This window comes from Cyphellophora attinorum (genome assembly GCF_001299255.1).
Source record: "Cyphellophora attinorum strain CBS 131958 chromosome Unknown Contig6, whole genome shotgun sequence".
Lineage (NCBI taxonomy): Eukaryota > Fungi > Ascomycota > Eurotiomycetes > Chaetothyriales > Cyphellophoraceae > Cyphellophora > Cyphellophora attinorum.
In genome coordinates, this window is record NW_017253234.1 from 387,398 (window position 1) to 405,305 (window position 17,908).

Genomic DNA, 17,908 nt, shown 5'->3' on the forward strand with positions numbered 1-17,908 from the left:
TGACTCCTTGTTGAGTGGACTTGTCTCGACACTCGCATCGGTAAGAGTGGAAAATCTAGAACTTCATCTCGTGGGGCTTCTGGCCAGAGCGGAGAGAGAAGCTTGATGAAAGGTAGCTGGTAAGGTGTTCCTCCTTCTTGATGGCGGACAGAAGTGGCTTATCGATCGACTTCTGATCTTGGGCTCGTTCTGAGGTGGGCTGCTTCTTCTGTGACCGATTTGTCAGTATTTTCTCGAGATGTGCGCTGATGGGCACCCGTACCTCTGGCTTCTCGCCCTGCTTCATGAAAGCATCTTCACCCTTCTGTTTCTTGCTGCTCTTCTCCCGTGAAAAGTATGAGTCACCAGAGACCTTATCCAATGCCTTGGAATCGACACCCTTGATGTCGACTTGGGTACTTGTGGCAATTACGTAGCGGGCATTTACTCGTCGTAATGGGACACCGTTCAACTTGAAGGGACCGGTGACCAGGAGAGTGCCTTGTGTGAGTTGCTTGAGGAGGACGACACGCTTGCCACGGAAGCGGCCAGCAACGAGGATGAGGACTCTGCCTGGCTGTAGCGACTCCCGGTACTTTGTGGGACGGATTGATTTGCGAGTCTGAACGAGAGAAAGTTAGTACGATTGTTCGATGGATCGCGTAACCCGCCAGAGCATCGATGAGTCTAGCGCCCTTTCGACGCGACCAGCAAAGGTGATAGAGGACCAACGCACCTTCTTGATGTCCGAGTCGGCGTGTGTAGGATACCACTTGGACGCCTTCTGGTCCTTGTTGGTCACCGATCGCTCGCCTTTGCCGAACTTCTTCGTGGTAGACGTCTGCGCAGCCATGATAGCTGACGGTGTTGTGTTCGGACGCTACGTCTCACGAATCAAATCGGATGGGAGCGAGAGGTAGTAGTTGACAAGAACTACTCTTGAATGTGTGTGTGTCGACAAGCGCAGTTCAGTGTGGTGCGGACTCGCTATCGGAGGAGAAGCGCGATATGAAAGTGTGTGTTCTTGGCAGAACCATTCCGAATCGCCAATCAACGGCAGGTGGGCCGAGAAGTTGGAGAAAGCTTGGCATGAGGCCTGGGGGCTCTTTCCGCGACCGCATCGTCGCCATTCAATGAAGGTACGTCAAGCGTCGGTTGCCTTTGCATAGCACACCGCCATCACATTCCTTCGCATGAGCCTACAGTCATAGACACGAGTAGACTGTGCGGCGAACTCACCCTATCTCTCAGAGTCTTCACTGCATCGACCGCCGACATGTCGATTGTTCCCATCATAACATTCAAGGCAGGCAAATGCATAATAGAGTCTGTAAGTTATCCTCCACCATTGCCCTGGGCCATGCCATAGACTCGTATTGACCAAAACTCCTAGAATGGTAGAGTCAAGCCCGATCCAACGCCTGGCTACATCTACCTTTTCAACTCTCCCGAAGATGAACTTGTCCACTTCTGCTGGCGGCCGCGAAACAAGCCGCTGGACGAGCCCGAACTCGATCTCTTGATGTTACCGGAGGACGGCTCATTCCGACCCTTCCAGCCCGCCTATGCAGACAACCCGACACCAGACAAGCAGCCACCAAATGGCAGAATCTACGTCCTCAAGTTCTCCTCCAGCTCACAACGACATCTTTTCTGGCTACAGTCGGGCTCACAACATCCCAGCAAAGATCCATCGTGGTTCTCTCCTCGAGACCTGAGGCTAGGAGATATCGTCGGAACACTACTCCTCGGCGAAGAAGTCCCCAATGTCGAACAGCTAATGGCAGAAGTCTCTACCCCGGGACCTCGAAGAGACGGAGACGACGACGAGACTATGGAAGACGTCGAAGGCACAGATCACGATCCAGATCACCACCGAGGAGGCAGCGGCGGTGCAGGGCCGGGAGCAACAGGCGGCGACGTAAGAGAAGAAGGCGAGCAGTCACGCGAGGGAGGCGCCGACGGAGGAAGAGCGTGAGTACTGCTGTGAGTGCAGCACACCCTGCTCCGTTCCGAATGATACATGCAGACTGACCCACTTGCAGAGCAACAATAGGAGGAATGGACGTCAGTGCAATCGTCTCAAACTTTGCCAAATCACTAGGCGGCAAGGTCCCGTCGGGCGGAGGTCGACAGCAACCCCAAAACAAACTCTTCACCACCCTGCAAGACCTCCTCACACCAGCATCCACCATCCCGTATCTTAACAGCATCGACGAGACTGAAGCCGACCGCCTCTTACAGTACCTGCCACCGCAACTCCTGACCCTCGCCAAGAGCAGCGAAGGCGTGCCCGAATCGTCCGAGCTCACCCTGCCGCAGAAGAAGTCTATCCTCGACCGTGTCCTCCGATCACCGCAATTTACTCAGTCGAATGCCAGTCTCACAGTTGCCCTGCGCGACGGCGGTTTGCCTAGTATAGCAGATGCATTGGGCGTTCAGGTACAGAACAACGGATATATGCGTGGTGGCGCCGTGCCTGTGGGTGGCGGCGAGGCCGTGGAGGTTTTTCTGGAAGGTGTCAAAGCTGCTGAGAAGGAGAAGTTGGAGCAGCAACAGCGGGACGGGGCAGATGCTGGTGGTGCCGCTGGCGATGATAGCATGGATACCCAGTAGACAAAAGCGAGCATCAATAGATTTGCGCCACCTGGCTAAAGCACCGCTGGGTGCACTCTACCGCTGCAAATGCGAATGGCCTGATATGCTGAAAGTTTTCCTCCTTTACGTCAAAATCTGCGTGCATCATACTGTTTGAGCCCAGAATTCGCTGCTCAGTCGCTGTCATCACTCTCAAAATCCAGCTTCCCGTTAGGCGAAAGCAAAGAATGCCGTCCCTTGGTACTCCGCGAACTGACCCTCCGACCGGAAGCGGGCTCGTCGATGTCGACGCGATCCATCGTGTCATCTTCTGCCTCTTCCTCGAGAGCCTCTTCGTCCTCGTCCTCATCCTCGCCTTCTTCATCGGCCGCGTCTTCTTCCTCTTCCTCTTCTGGTACCTCTTCAGGTTCTTCCTCTTCCAAATTTGTCCCGTTGAGCTGCGCGTCCAGCAGAGCATCCTCATCTTCCCCACCTTCCACTGTCTCCTCCATCTCCTCATCGCCACTGCCCCGCCGCAACTTCTTCGCCTCCGGCTCCCCTCTTTCCAGATTCTCCTCCCCTTCAATTGTTGTGTCTCCCGCGCCCGGACCGCCAGCACTCTCCCTCGCTTTAACCTTGTCCCTATACCCCTTCCTCTTCCCCCTCACCATCTCCTCATATACCGCCATCTCCCTCTCCAACCTCCCCGAATTCTGACCCGTCACCGCATCAACCTTCCCGACCTCCATCACCCCCGCCAACTCGATCTCCCGTAGCGCATTCAACACATCCCCTGGCGTGATTGTCTTCGCGGATGGGCGCTGCTCGTTGGCGTGCGAAGCGAGGTAGGAGATGAAGACGGTGGCGGATTTGGCGATGGCGTGGATAGCGTCTTTTTGGAGAGACGTGTTGGGTGGGAGGACGCCGCGGGCGAGGCGTGAGATTGCGGCGCGCTGGAGCGTTAGGTCCTGCGTCAAAAAGAATGGGTGTTAGTGCTGAGAGGGGGAGGTGGTGGTGAGGGATGTACGACAGGGAAAGAGTGAGTGCGAAGGGTTCGTAGACGTTGAGTGCGGACGTATAGGTGCTTTGCAGATCACCGACGTACTTCTATGCCGACAGAGGACTCGTCTTGTTGTTTTGACCCAGAGGTCTTGGTTGTAGGTGACTTTGGTTCTGCTGCCGCGACAGACGCGGTCGACATCATGGTCGTGTCTCCATCGCCGTTCGGGGTGGGTGAGGTAGGCGCTGCCGCCGTCGATGCGGCTGACTTGCGCGGTGGCATCCTGGGTTACAATATGTGAGTGCGGCGTCACGCTGCGTGGCGTGGAATGTCTGCCTTAGTGAACAGGCCCAGTGACCACTTGGATAGGATGTGCTGAGTGCAGGCAGAGGCTGAGTGAGCGGTCAAGATGAGGTACCTGACCAACAAAGAGTTTCACGTGTGAAGAGAAAGCCGCAATGAGTGGAGTAGCAGAAAATGGAAATGACGCGGTACGCGTACTGATTGGGCGCGTTCTTCAGCATTAGTTCACTACCTTGACCTACAAATATGTTTTGCAACTATAGGCATGCCTCTTCCTGGCACCAGCCGTATGACGAAGCTGAGTTTCATAGTAAGATCGATGTTATGTCACGTCGTTCATGGCAATCCTGGACCAGAGCGCCAGTTAGCGCAACTTTGATTGCTAATGTCCACACTACGGAAAAACATGCTTGGAGCCTCAGACGTCGTCAGATGAAGCCAGTAACGCAGTAGTCCCTCTCGAGGGTTATCTCAAGCGTCCACTTGCATGCTTGCAGGCGCAGCGGCAGACGCAGCATCGTCGCCCCAGAGCCCATCGAGCTTGAATTCTGCCGCCCATTCCTTGACGATCTCCTTTCGGTCTCCAGTTACAACCTGAGCAGCATCGGTCTGCCCCTCCATGACTTCGTCATCCGCGATCTGCAGTACAGGCGGTTCGAGCCAGCTTGAATCCGTCCATCTCGCCAGTCGGTAATGACGGCCATAGCTGCTGAGTTGAGATTGGGTACACCACCCTTTCCAAGTCTTCCTCTCTTCCGAGCAACCTGCACAAGGAAGTCCGTCTGGGTGTCGCCATTCCCGAAAGGCCCAAGTGCAGTAATGCCGTAGTGCTGCAAAAGCTTCTCGTACAACGCCTCGGACGCCGACAGTCGCTCAAGCAAAAGGCTGACTGCCGGAAGTGGATCAGACATCTGACTTGGTGGCAGAGCATTCAGCAGCACAAGCCGTGCTTCATGTTCAGACCGTCTCTTTTGTTTCGTCTGGGCATCGCCATCGTTCGATGTGGACGGAAAGACAATTCCCGGCGAGTCCAGGATCTTTAGCTTGTTATCGACTTTGACCTCCCGCAAGCTCGTTGTAACGCCTGCCTCGGCGCTGTGGGACATGCTCCGCTTTGTCTGCCCTTGTTGAGCTGCGATGTGAGCGCATTGATGACGGATGATTTGCCCACGTTAGGATAGCCGATGACTCCAACAGCGATAGATCGCTTCAGATTCTTTGACACGGAATATGTCTTCAATGAGCGTAGGAGCGTCTCTGATGTGTTCTTGACGGTGAGTTGCTTGTGGTCGAAAGTGTGAGCATTTGATGCTGGCGTTGACGCTCGGAGAGGGACTGTGGGGAAGTATCGTCTCAGATGCGTCAACCAGCCCTTCAGCACGTTTGGTGGGACCAGGTCGATCTTGTTCAGAACCAGGATCAGTCGCTTCGAGCCTGACGCCGCTGCCATGACCTGCCTCTCAACCTCTTTCGATCGTGTTCCTTCCGGGTCGCGGGCGTCCAGGACATACAGTATGACATCGGCGGCTTCCAGAACTTGTTTGAAGATCTTGTCAAACGCTTTCCGTGACGAGTCCGGATTTCGATTGTCTGTGGCGATCGCCTCCGACACCTGCACGCCACCTTCGTCGACATCTGAATCATCTTCGACATCTCCACGCAGATCGTCGTCGCCGTAGTCGACCGCTCGGGCCTGCGCAGATGCCAGCAATGCCGCCATTGGGTTTGCGCTGTCTCCTGCGTCGGCCTCTTCCATGTCCTCGTCATCCTCGTCCACCAATCGTCGTCTTCGTCCATTAGATCGTCACCTTCGGCTTCCGCCTGCGCCTCCTGCCTGGCTTGCTTTCTGCTGGCTTTGGCAGCATTGCGGGCATTCTCGAGTTCCTCTGCTTTTCGCCGCTTCTTCTCCTCAATCTCTTCTAATATCTTCTCCTTGTAGGGGAACAGGTTCGGAATTCCGGGATCTTTCTTCAATCTTGACTTCCATTGTGGGTTCTTGTACTTGTCAGTGCCTCTACTCCCAGCATGTTGCCGTGTCCACACACCTTTTTCGAGTCCTTGCGCTGTTTTCTCTGCTTTGCGGCACTGGCCTTTTGGATTTTATGCCGCAACCTCACGGGCTGCCGCTTCGAGTTTGAGACTGTGTCACTATTAGCTAGTGCAGTCTAGGAGAACATACTCTTCATACACGACTTCACCATGTTTCTATCCGGCTGTTGGGCTGAGTTTATGCAAGCCGATCAAAGAGCGTCCACGGGTCGTAGTAGACGTATCGATTCCAGAAAATTTTGGCCAAGGGAAATCTGCGGGGCGGACGCTTCCGCACCGACGGTGGGGGTTAAATGTCCAAACCCCACCCCCAGAGTCAATATTGAAGCCTGAAGCCCGCTCAAAAGGTCTCGTTTGCCATTCTGTACCTAGGAAGTGAAGTCCTCCGTATCTACCTGGCTGATACCGCTCTGAGCTCCCTATCAGCAGCAACCTTGGATGTGGCTATCTGCGACCTATGCAGAACTTGCTCACGAACAGGGATCATTCGCCTCGTACAGAGGACTCTGTCGACCACAAAAGGCAAACTCGTATGGAATCCAAGGTTGATTGCGACGTTGTATCTCCACCGTGACTGCCAGGGCACAAGATCAAACCGGTTGTAGCCTACTTGACACAACGTGAAGATTTCCGAGCGGCTCTGTCGTTCGAGTCCCTCTCACTGTTCGCCGTTCACGGTGGTCATGCGCACGCAAGATATGGACGGCTACACTCACTCGAGTCCTTTCGATGAGGGCTTCGTGCAAGCTGGAGAAATTCATAAGGTATACTACGCTCAACACGGAAAGCCTGATGGGAAGCCTGGTAGGTCTGATGGAGTGTCTTTGATGCGTGGCTGGGCGTTGTCTTGAGGCCTTTCTGACGACGGTTCAGTGATCTTTCTGCACGGCGGACCTGGCGGTGGCACCTCTCTTAGAGACACACGCTACTTCGACCCGTCAATCTATCGCGTGGTGCTCATTGATCAACGCGGTGCTGGCAAATCGACACCACTGGCGGACGTCAGGGAGAACACGACGCAACTCTTAATCGAGGACATTGAGACATTGCGCCAGAAGCTGCAAATCACTCAATGGGACATCGTCTTTGGCGGATCCTGGGGCTCAACTCTGTCCCTCGCTTATGCCGAAGCACAACCTGAAGTCTGCAAAGCCGTCGTGCTGAGAGGCATCTTCCTAGGTGTTGAGTGGGAGTTCGACTGGACTTTGAGGGGTACAGGACCTGCGATTCTGTTCCCTGATGCGTGGGAGAAATTTGTGGGCCATCTTGGCGACGCATATGATGGCAAAGACCCGGTGAAGGCATACGAGAAGCTTCTCTTTTCCGACGACGAGAAGACCAGAGTCGATGCTGCGAGAGAGTGGAATAGATGGGAGCTTGGGATAAGCAACTTGGTCACGCCTGGTGACGTCTGGGAGAAGCTGGGGCCAGAGCACGATGGATGGAACTTACAGCATGCACGTATTGAGTGCCACTACTTTATGAATGGTTGCTTCCTGCGCGGCGACAAGCTCTTGCTGAGAGAAGAGAATGTCGGGAAGCTGAGGAAGCTCGAAGGTAGGCCCCTTTCGTCCTTCGCCATTGTTTGTGACAGCTAACCTGGTGACGCCAGTTTATATAGTTCAAGGCCGATATGACATGTGAGTCTCCGATGAGCTGCTGATATGGTAGGTTGCTAACTTTGACAGTGTTTGTCCTCCGAAGGCTGCATGGGCCTTGCACAAAGCATTACCGGACTCGAAGTTGTACTTCACCCAGGCTGGACACAGCGCCAACGAGCCTGCCACTCAAGCGAAGCTGGTGGAAATCTGCGACGAGCTGGCAAAGCGATGATTTATGTTGTGTATGCGAACCGTCGAGACCTGACTAGCGGCGGCGTGGAAAGAGCGTTGATGCTTCCATATAGTCCACGTAGCCAATGCTGTGATCATGAGGCGGCCGTCAGGGAGTCCTGGCTTTCACAAGCGTTGATCAACACATGTACTGAAGGCGGAGAAATTGATTCTTGAGATCCAGGGAGAATTTTGAAGGCTGTACCTGCCTGGACCGTAAAAGCGGTTGGCATTCCGTTCCTGGAAGTAGCCGCTCCGATAGTTGAAGGACATGAATATTTTGTTATCATCTACACCGGCGACGCAGGTGTCTGCTTCGTCACTACAGTTGTCTCACTGGTCGCTCCAAGAGATCTCGCTATTGTCGTCATTTCTACTACTCGAGTTGTCCCGGCGAAGCGGCAGGTCCGTAGAACAATGGGATCGTTAGGCGACTCAACGGCCTCATTCTCGGCGCCAACCGAAGTAATAAGCGCTGATGGGCTACTCTTCGACTTCGACGGTGAGTCCGGCCATCTAAGCTCCGCGCGTCTCCACACCGGGTCATTGGCTAACGTTGCTGCATGCAGGCACCATCATCGATTCGACAGAGGCAATTGTGAAACACTGGCAGAGGCTCGGGCATGAAATGGGAGTCGACCCAGAGGTCATCTTGGCGACATCACATGGCAGAAGGAGTATCGATGTACTGCGCTTGTACGACGAGAGCAAGGCAAACTGGGAATGTATGCATGTGCTCTGCCTGCGAGAGCACGACCGGCTGACATCGTGGTAGACATATCAGAGCTCGAAGGTAGGATACCAAAGGAATTCGGCCAGGACGCAGACGAAATACCTGGGGCGCGATCTCTACTTCATAATCTGGACGCGGCGCATGCACCATGGGCTGTCGTCACATCTGGTACACGAGCGTTGATCACAGGATGGATTGAGCGGCTCAAGCTGGCCAAGCCTGAGGTTCTTGTGGTTGCTGAGGAGGTGTCCAACGGCAAACCAGATCCAGAAGGTTACCTGCTCGGACGTGAGAGGCTTGGTCTGCAAGACAAGCAAAACATGATCGTTTTCGAGGACGCGCCTTCTGGAATCCGCGCAGGCAAGGCAGCTGGATTTCGTGTTGTCGGTCTAGCAACAACCCATACGCTCGAGCAAGTTCGGAAAGCCGGTGCTGATTGGATCATCAAAGATCTCAGAAGTATCTCTTTGAAGAGCGTTGAAAATGGTGTGATCTCGATCGCCATACATGATGCTCTGGTCGACTCGTAAGATCAGCGTTTATTTGTCAGGCATGGGAGCGAAATGGCGTCGTTGGGGATCCAGTAGATGGGAACGATCGTTAGATTCGAGGTATAGGCGCACAAAGACGCCGATAGATCATAGAGCCGTACTGTATGCGAACAGATGTCGAGCGTTGCCTATATTAGGACGTGTTCGCCGTCATCAGCTGAGGATGGGCACACTGTGAGGGGTGTCACATCATGCCACTGGCATGTACCACGGTGCATGTCACTGGAGTGCCGTCGTCAGATCTCAAGTCGTGCAACACAGTTGCAGGACCTTCAGATGTCTCGGATGTAGGTCGAAGCAATCTTCTGTCCTTGGTTCCTGGGAAGGGAGCTGCCGTGCATAACATGGTCTGTTGTAGATTGGGTTCTGAGTATATTCAAGAGGACTGAGTGAATGTGTAACCATTTCATTGCAGATGTTGCTGTTGGGGTACTTTCGTGGTCCGGTGGTTCTCGCGTCCGATACTCGCAGTTCCGATAAACTCGAGCAGGGTTGCACACCTGAGTTGAGGGGCACAGCCTGAGGTAAAGATAGCCAACCTTGCCATCATTGCCAGGTTCAGCCTTGCAGTTCCTGATCAATGAACCTTGTCATTATGCGGGAGCCGCCTGCTTGTCGAACGACCTATCCCCGCAAGCAGCGACCACCTCATCGACTGAGGAGTGCAATAGTAGTCCACGCCACCATGCAGGTGCACTGCGTCGCTATTAAGTAGCCATTATCGATAATGGCTACAGCGTCACAAGTCTTCGCCCAAATTGCAACGCTCGTTGGTAGAAACGAACTGGAGATATCCGTAATGAACGAACCATGACGATGGCTGCGGCCGGGGTTCTGGTCTACGACGGTAGAGGTGAGCAAGGGGCCATCCGAACAGCAAAGTTCCGGGATGGCATCCGCGAGCAGTGTAGGCGTAGGAAATTGGAAGGCAAACGCCTCTAAGAGCCAAATTGGACCTACATTTCAGCTGTGAAGGACGAATCCATCGGATATGGCTGAGCATTTGACTTAGTACGTGCGTTGCTTGGGTCTCTGTGTGCCCGTATAACGCCGACGTACTTGCGAACCGCACGAATTAAGTGCATCGTTAGCTGTCAAGCTAATAACGGACGTGATGTTGAAGGTTGAAGGCTCGGTATGGCCGAGTGGCTCTAACCCGCGTCGATTGAGTAGTTTATTGCAGGCATCGGCCGATCGAAGTTCAATTTCTTCGAAGGCTCGATCCTGCGTGTGTGTATGTATGCAGGGGCAAAATAGCGACACACATGTTGCCGCCGCAAAGCAACATCTGAGGCAACAAGAGCGCGAGTAAGGCCGACTTCTGAGTGGATGTAGACGAGAGTCGAGACCCATACCCCTATCAAGCTTGGCGGAGGGGCTCTGAGCTGCAGCTTCCCGGACGCCAGATGCAGGTACCGCAGATTGTTTCCTTTGCACTTACCATCATCCTGCCTATAACAATTACAAACATGATTCGTTGCTGCCGTTTCGAGTGATCTGGATAGCTGATTGAGCAGTTACTGCGCGATGAAGTTCCCTTAGGCGAGTTCCCCGCCATTGCGTCCTTTGCCACGAGGATCAGAGTAGATTTGTAGCGATAACGTTGTAGATCGAGCTCACTATTGATGCGGAACAAGGTCCAAGCTCAGCACGTCAAAAATCTCCGTGCGAGTCACGATAGAGAGAACGCGAAAAATCGCAACAGTCGCTGTCGTTCAATCTCCCTAATCCCGGCAAGAAGTGAGAGCGGTTCCAAACTGAGACGCCTTGTGCCCACCAGCTGTTCCTTTTTAGGACGACGAGCAGTTGAAGTGGAGTCAATTACCCCTATTCCAGCTAGCCTGAAGGCGTTGGTTTGGTGCTTGCTCACGACCGCCTTGTCCCTGTCTGTCTCGCTTTCGCCCATCAACCCATCTCCATCGCGCGCTGCATCGCGCCCGGGGATCAGGTGTCAAGCTGTCGAGAGAAGAGATGGGAACACAGACTCAAGCAGTCCGCAGCTCGGACTGGCCACCTGGGTGAGCATCACAGTCGTTCATCTCCCTCCTGCCAATCAACACGCAAACGAAAGACAAATCCAGGAAGAAGACTTCCTGAGGCTGAGTGTATGCACCCCTGTCTCGAGTTTCTGCTCGCGCTCAAGAAGCTCCCGCGCTTCCGTCTATCGCGCAAGGGCCTTTTCGCACCCACAAGGCAGGCACGGTGACAGAAAGGCGGAGCCCGGCAGTCCCAGGCTCAGCGACTGCCCCTTCTCTGTTCCGACCTCACTGGCTCGTGTAAGATCTGGTCCACTCCACTTCCAGAGGCTTCAGAAGGCCATCACTTCTCTGTGCCGACTTCTTTTCTTTCTCCGCCACTCGTCCCTCGTTTCGTTTCGTGGATTTGTTTGCATCTCTTCGTGATTTATTCTCCGTCTTCGCGGTTACGAAGCGAGTCCTCTCTTTCCAACTGTCAGTCGCTCTTTCTCCTGGTGTATAGTCGAAAGTACCATCATTTGCACCACCTCGACCACCATCACACTCGTTTAGCGCGCGTAACATCTCACCTAGCGCTGTTGCTTGCCCCGGCCTGCAGTCGAAACATCTCTGACACAATCCTGGCTGGAAACATCTATTGCGATTGCACAAAGCTTTTCGACCGACCATCTACCTCGCGGTGAGGTTGCGTACTTCGCGACAGGGAGCTCTGCGACCGTGGTCGCAGGCCATGGTTGCGCAGCCTTCAAGTACGTGAATATTGGGCAAGCAGAATAAGTCGAGCACGAACTCTCGTGAGGGTCACCGAACAGTCGCCATGGAATGTATTTGCGAGATGCTTCCATACCCACATCCGCCTCAGGCTCACGCCGTATATATGCAACATTCACAACCACAGCCACAAGCCATGTTTCCGCCCTACATGCAGCATCAGCCCAGATGGAAGAGTACGTGATCGGGTATCCAGGCCACGAATACGCAGAATTTGGTTATGCCCATGGTGGGTACTATGAGGAATTCGATGACATCAATGGCGAGCCTTCGACTAGACCGAGACTCACGAAGGATCAAGTCGAGGTGCTTGAAGCCCAGTTCCAGGCCAACCACAAACCCAGTAGCGTTGTCAAACGTCAGCTAGCAATGCAGACTATGCTGACACTTCCACGAGTGGCGGTAAGTTAACCGACTCGAGCTACTCCATCTGCTAATATTACGTAGAACTGGTTCCAGAACAGACGAGCAAAAGCGAAGCAGCAGAAGAAGCAGGAAGAATATGAGAGCAGCCAAGTACAAGAAGATACAATTGAACCTGGTCCGCAATCTGCATCTCAGGACGCCCCACTGAAAGTTGAGACGGACTCACAAGTACGGGACTCGCCACATGCGAGCTCTTCACGCCCCTCCACATCTCCTGGTTCGTCTACAACACCGGACGCCAACGCCTTGAGACAGAATAGACTGGCAAGCTATGCTTCGGTAGACAGGTTGATGGCCCAGCAGCCCACTCCAGCAGTCGCCGCCTCACGACCGGTCAGCCTCGCCCGTGGGTCTGACCAGCTGCAGCAGCCCACACCAATCCACCCGCACCAGCGCTCGTTGTCGGCGATCACGAAGCCACAGGTACCGCAATGGCCCGCAAAGGAGACATCGGACGCCAGAGACAGCTGGCAAGCGCCGCCACAGCACTTCCAAGACACCAGCTTCGACTTCGGATTTGGTAGTGATAGCATCGCCCCCGTACCACTGGAGAGCACCGCAATGCCAGGCGTACCAAGAGACTCGGACTTCAGTACGCCAATCGCGGCCTCTGCAGAATCCTGGCCACATCATCTGCATATGCCGCCACCTTTGTTTCATGAGCAGATGGGTCCTAACGGTGACTTACAGTCTCCTGAGCTCCCATCGCCAATCTATCACGACTCTCGTCGCAGCTCTGGCACCGAAGCTTTAGCAGCTAACTTTGGCTCATTTGCTCTCGCCACACCAGTTGATGATTACCATTCTGATCTTGACGGTCCTGATGATCTAAGCCCGCCTGAGACGCATATCGACATTGCATCGCGGCGGAAACGCCCTGGCCCCGCCGCTTTGACTTCAGCGTCACTCCGAAGTCGATCTTATGGTGCTCTCACGTCAACCTCACCGACCGTCCGATCTGGCTTCACGCCACCAAGTCATACTGTGCGCCACGTCAAGTCCACAGGTCACAGTCTAAATGCCCGCTTCGCTGGGGTGAGGAAGCCGAGCTCGGCTCAACGATCGCCAGTGAACACCAGCTTTGCCCAAGCTGAGGCCTACCAACGTCTTCTGCTTCAGCAAGCCAGTGATAATGGACAAATGACCTCTCACAGTGTCGGGAGCGCTACTCCGATAGCTTCTCCTGGCCTGAGTATCAACACTCAAGTTGGTGACACTCTCCTCGCTCACAAAGCAGAAATCGCCCGGAGCTATCAGTTGGCAGCTTCACAGCATCTCACGTTAGCGACAGCTTCTCCGCCTGCCACACCTTTCGGCAACGAGTACATACAGCATCAGCCACCACCTGTGTCTGCGCCACCTCAGTATGCCGCATTTGCAGATTATACGCCACCGTATTCAGCAGGTCCATCGACCACGAGCAGCTGGCCAGATGCTCCGCTTACAAGTCCTGAGGTGCCTGGATTCTCAACACACACTTTCTCTCAAGTTCAGAGAATGTCTCACGGCAGTGATCCCGGCGCCTGGAATCCTCACAACATACATCCGTCACATTTCGTGTTGCCGTCGGATGATCGCCATAGCTATCACGGTGGCAGCGATATCCCAAACATGCACCCAGCGAAACCGCCAGAGTTCTTCATTCAGGAATTCCCAAAGCAAAAGGAGGAACATGCGCGGGCTGCTCAGGCGTTAGCGCAAAGCCGACCAAAGAACTATGTTTTTGCGAACACGGCTCCTGCTGATTACGATCAGACATGATGACTACTCAGCAGCCTGTGAAATCAGCTTCGACGTGTCACCAGGCGGAGCTCGGGAATTTGACCCTCCTCGTACTTGGCTGAGTACTACCAGTACACAGCCGCCGAAACAAACCTCGCTGGCTGACCAGCATGCCAAATACAGAAGCCTGCTCCAGTCACGATCAACAGAAAGTGAATGGTATATGTGGCCCAACAGGATGGTCACGATCGATGCCAGTAGTGCTTCGGACCTAATTTTTCTTATCACGACGTTTGGACGCGGAAATGTCTCTCTTTTCTGTTCTCTTTCCCGACAATCGGTGATATCAAAGCGGAAGTCGCAGACAATTCAGTGCCTGTGAGATGCGAAAGTGAATGTATGTATGTATGTGTAATGGAATCATAATACTGTGGGCGAGGAGAACTTTTGGCACTGCGAACAGATCAGCGATATGGCGCCGGGAGACACAGGTCACATATTCATATCTGTAACATCATTTCATGTGAGAAGCTAGGAAAATTCAACAAGAATATTATTGATCCTGTACCTGCCATGTCATGCATACATCATGCCCTCTTCGACCCTATCGACCTCTCCGCTCGTAAAACACGCGTGCTGAACACCGCCTTTCCGCCGTTGCTCTCCATGCTGACCCCGAGGAACTCCCCACATAACCTCTTTCAAGCCCGCATCGGCATCCCAGCGTGCTGATGGCAGGCTGCGCTGATAGCCGCCGAGCAGCTGCCGGCCACTGGTATGCCACCTTTCAGCCACCGGAACCATGAGACACCGATGGTCGTCCCCAGCAGCAGAAGCACGGCTACAAGCACTAGAATCATGGCTAGTGGGCTGAAGCCGCAACTCGCGACCGCTACTGGGTCGTACAGATCTCCATTGCTGTCGAACTCCTGAACAACTGCCAGGAAGATCGACTGAGAGAGCAGCCAGTGCAGCAAGGCAGAGAAGATCATCAGCGGCAGGGAGATCTTGTATGGCAGCTGAAGGAAGTGGGTCCCGCGTTGTAAACCCTTAGGTCTGCTCACACGGAGCGGCTTCCTCTCTGTGGCGAAGTCTGTGAATTCTGACGCGAGCCACATCACTGTGAGGTAGGCGTTGAGGTTGATGTAGAGGAAGGACATGATGGCCTGAGGCGCGTTGGCTGCGAAGACGGCAGCCATGATCTGTGCGGTTGCTGAGCCCTTTCCGAGGAATGCTGAGTCGACGATATTCGCTATTTGCAACGAGCCGAGTCCGATCGAGCTGACGGTAGCGAGCCCATTGATGGACCTCAGAGCATTGGATAGCAGCACGACGGCGGCGACGAGTGCGACCAGGAGCAGGAACACGAGACAGTAGCGTCTTCTGGTGCTGGTGGCACGGAACCAGCGCTGGCTTCGAATAGGTGGCATTGGCTCGACTTGTTCGCCAGGAATACTGGGCCAGATCAGATCCTGGACTCGATGGCGCGACAGCAGGCAGAAACCTTTGGTTGTTGGGTCCGGTCGTTCAAGAAATGAAGCGATGGCGTCCCCAACGGTCGTCAGCGGTCGTCCACCGAGCCAGCAGGCGACGAACAGCATGGCGAGCGCTTTGAAAAGATTGCAGACCATGACGATGATGACGATGGGAAGGTTCGCGGAATATGCGCACTGCTCTTTCACAGGCTCTGAATAGCAGGAACTGATTTTCTGACCGTTGGGCGTCCACTCTGCGGGTTTTTCAAGCCATTGTTGCCAGTACAGCCAGCACTGCTTTCGGCCTCCTCCGGAGTACCGTGGGACATCGACTTTAGTGTCGAGGTTGGGAACGCTGTCACATAGCCACGAAAAAGGATCGCCACTCGAATAGTGCTCGCTGGTCTGGTACAACAATGGGTCGTTTCCGCGTGAGCTGAAGTTGGCGACTATGTTCACATCATCCACCTCAACAGGCTCGCCGTCGATCACCAGGACCAGGTTCCGTCTCGTGCTCAGGAAAGCATTGGCGTATGTTCGTATGCAGTCTTCGACGTCGAGCTTGTCGTAGCTGGTCAAGTTGTTCTGAATGGCGCTTGCATTGACAAGTCCGGAGGACGAGGCTGGTAGTGGTTCACTGTAAGTATAAGCAGGCCCGCTTGGCACCTGCAGATAGTAGTGATTGTCTGTTGGCTGGTCGTTGATGAAGCTTTCCCTGGTCAGAAGGACATCGTACGCGTTGGTCGACAAGGACTTGAAAAATGCGGAATTGTACCTCGCAACTGTTAGTCATGTGAAGAACCGCGAGTGCACTTGCTATACTCACATCAAATGCAGTGGCAGCGAGGTAAAAGCCAGCGTCAACCACAAACATACTTTATACCTCGAAATGAGCCTCAGGTTGCGTATCGAGGGCACAGCAATATCCATGTACTTTCCCCGCGCATGGGCTCCGTCGACTTCAGCACGCGTCGGCGCAACCAGCACTTGCATCTGGGAGCAGATCAGCATGGTCTCAAGCAAAAGTGCAAGAGCGATGCATGCGCTCTGGGCCGCTCCTGACAGGTAAGGTAGCCCTCTGCCTAGTGACCGTGCTTGGCCGCGTGGGGGACTCCGACTCACACAATAATTCGAACCTCCAAGCAGAATCGTGCTCAATATGTTGATGGCAAGGTGAACAAGGATATCGACTTTAGCCACTTGCGAGCAACTTCCACGGTACAACGGTATTAAGACCTCTCCCGTTCCTTTCCCAAGTAACCAGATGACTACCCCAGCATTGACAACGAGTGAGAAAAGTGCCGTCACCGCGGAGAGGAAGGCACCCAGACGCCAGCCTCGCAGTTGGTTGAGCACTCGCTTTAGTATTGACGCAGGGGCCTTGCGCAGCTCCGGATTATCGCCATGACTCGGATTCTGTCGAGACCTCCGACTGGACGGATCCTCGATCGGTACCAGTTCAATCTGAGTCGGGTGCTTTGGCGTGGGAATACTTTCAATCACTTCGTAGCCGTGATGGTTGCGCTCTCGCTCCTGCGAATTTGGGTACATGTTTGTAGTCCCTTCGTACTTGCCGGGATGAGGACGCGACCTTCACAGCGCTCAGGGGGTGCCCTACCCTAGACTCATCCGATCAGCCATGTCCCTGTCGTGCGTTGTGACATATCTGGGCCTCGATGGCAGAGCCCTGCCCTCTGCTGCCACGATGACCGACATGAAGAGACTCAGATGTCCCCTCGACCCGACTTGAGGTCGTAGCTTCTAAGTTGTTTCAAGCTTAGTGTGCCTTGTGTCCTAAATTACGCCTCGCCAACATGAGGCTGCAAGTTTGGGGCCAAGAAAAAGGGGCCGTGCCTGTCCAGCAAGGCCTAGCGTCGCAACAGGTTATACTGGCCTATGCCGCATATACATATGTATATATAAATGTGCCGCGTGAACGAAACATGAAACAATTCAGAGATCTCGGATTCAAATTTGATCTTATAGTCGTGTAGCAGAACTTTCAGAGATGTGTATCCAACGGGCTTGCCCTGAACACGTGCGATCGATTCGACATTGCTACTCACAAAACACAATTCCCAGACGTGCATTCGCTAAATGAACAAAATGCTCCTGTGTTCAGAACAACTGTTGGGCTCTGTTCAACATGAGGTGCTCCTCCCATAAACGCCTCCCAACAGGATTCATTCGTGGAAGTGACGACGATCCAGTTGAGTTGCAGATCACGTAGTACATGACCCGTCTAGAAGACCGATGACGCCTATCCGACACGACTCACATCAACATGCTGCGCGATGCCTGTCCATGCCCTCACATTGGAGACGACAGATTCTCGCCGTCGTTTGGTGCGATTTGGTTTGCTCAGCGTCCCACACTCTTGCGACTGGCTGCGGCAGAGGGACGATCGTATCCGCAGGGCCGCCGGACAAATATGAATCTCCTCAGGTTTTGTCTCTCAATAGTATTTCCGGTCCTGTAGGAAAGAGGCAATCAGCAGGCTGAAACCACACCTCC

At 54.0% G+C, this 17,908-nt stretch overlaps 7 protein-coding genes across 7 annotated transcripts; 4 read left to right on the forward strand and 3 right to left on the reverse strand.

Moving 5' to 3' along the window:
- Positions 1-55: 55 nt before the first annotated feature.
- On the reverse strand, positions 56-832 carry AB675_1866 (60S ribosomal protein L6-B; the record flags this gene model as incomplete). Its single annotated transcript, XM_018141789.1, has 3 exons — positions 56-208; positions 263-601; positions 716-832. The coding sequence occupies 3 exons, from the start codon at positions 830-832 to the stop codon at positions 56-58; spliced, it is 609 nt and encodes a 202-aa protein (XP_018002946.1).
- Positions 833-1,255: 423 nt separating this feature from the next.
- On the forward strand, positions 1,256-2,595 carry AB675_1867 (uncharacterized protein; the record flags this gene model as incomplete). Its single annotated transcript, XM_018141790.1, has 3 exons — positions 1,256-1,309; positions 1,373-1,953; positions 2,025-2,595. The coding sequence occupies 3 exons, from the start codon at positions 1,256-1,258 to the stop codon at positions 2,593-2,595; spliced, it is 1,206 nt and encodes a 401-aa protein (XP_018002740.1).
- Positions 2,596-2,750: 155 nt separating this feature from the next.
- On the reverse strand, positions 2,751-3,838 carry AB675_1868 (DNA polymerase epsilon subunit D; the record flags this gene model as incomplete). The annotated part of the gene is made up of 2 exons (XM_018141791.1): positions 2,751-3,524; positions 3,662-3,838. 2 exons carry the CDS (start codon positions 3,836-3,838, stop codon positions 2,751-2,753), a joined length of 951 nt encoding a protein of 316 aa, XP_018003041.1.
- Positions 3,839-6,591: 2,753 nt separating this feature from the next.
- Positions 6,592-7,741, forward strand: AB675_1870 (Proline iminopeptidase; the record flags this gene model as incomplete). Its single annotated transcript, XM_018141793.1, has 4 exons — positions 6,592-6,712; positions 6,782-7,465; positions 7,521-7,548; positions 7,597-7,741. 4 exons carry the CDS (start codon positions 6,592-6,594, stop codon positions 7,739-7,741), a joined length of 978 nt encoding a protein of 325 aa, XP_018002659.1.
- A 416-nt stretch (positions 7,742-8,157) lies between these two features.
- Positions 8,158-9,003, forward strand: AB675_1871 (2-deoxyglucose-6-phosphate phosphatase 1; the record flags this gene model as incomplete). The annotated part of the gene is made up of 3 exons (XM_018141794.1): positions 8,158-8,242; positions 8,310-8,465; positions 8,516-9,003. The coding sequence occupies 3 exons, from the start codon at positions 8,158-8,160 to the stop codon at positions 9,001-9,003; spliced, it is 729 nt and encodes a 242-aa protein (XP_018002599.1).
- Positions 9,004-11,939: 2,936 nt separating this feature from the next.
- Positions 11,940-13,958, forward strand: AB675_1872 (uncharacterized protein; the record flags this gene model as incomplete). The annotated part of the gene is made up of 2 exons (XM_018141795.1): positions 11,940-12,173; positions 12,219-13,958. 2 exons carry the CDS (start codon positions 11,940-11,942, stop codon positions 13,956-13,958), a joined length of 1,974 nt encoding a protein of 657 aa, XP_018003057.1.
- A 662-nt stretch (positions 13,959-14,620) lies between these two features.
- On the reverse strand, positions 14,621-16,945 carry AB675_1873 (uncharacterized protein; the record flags this gene model as incomplete). Its single annotated transcript, XM_018141796.1, has 3 exons — positions 14,621-16,169; positions 16,221-16,387; positions 16,517-16,945. 3 exons carry the CDS (start codon positions 16,943-16,945, stop codon positions 14,621-14,623), a joined length of 2,145 nt encoding a protein of 714 aa, XP_018002993.1.
- Positions 16,946-17,908: the final 963 nt, after the last annotated feature.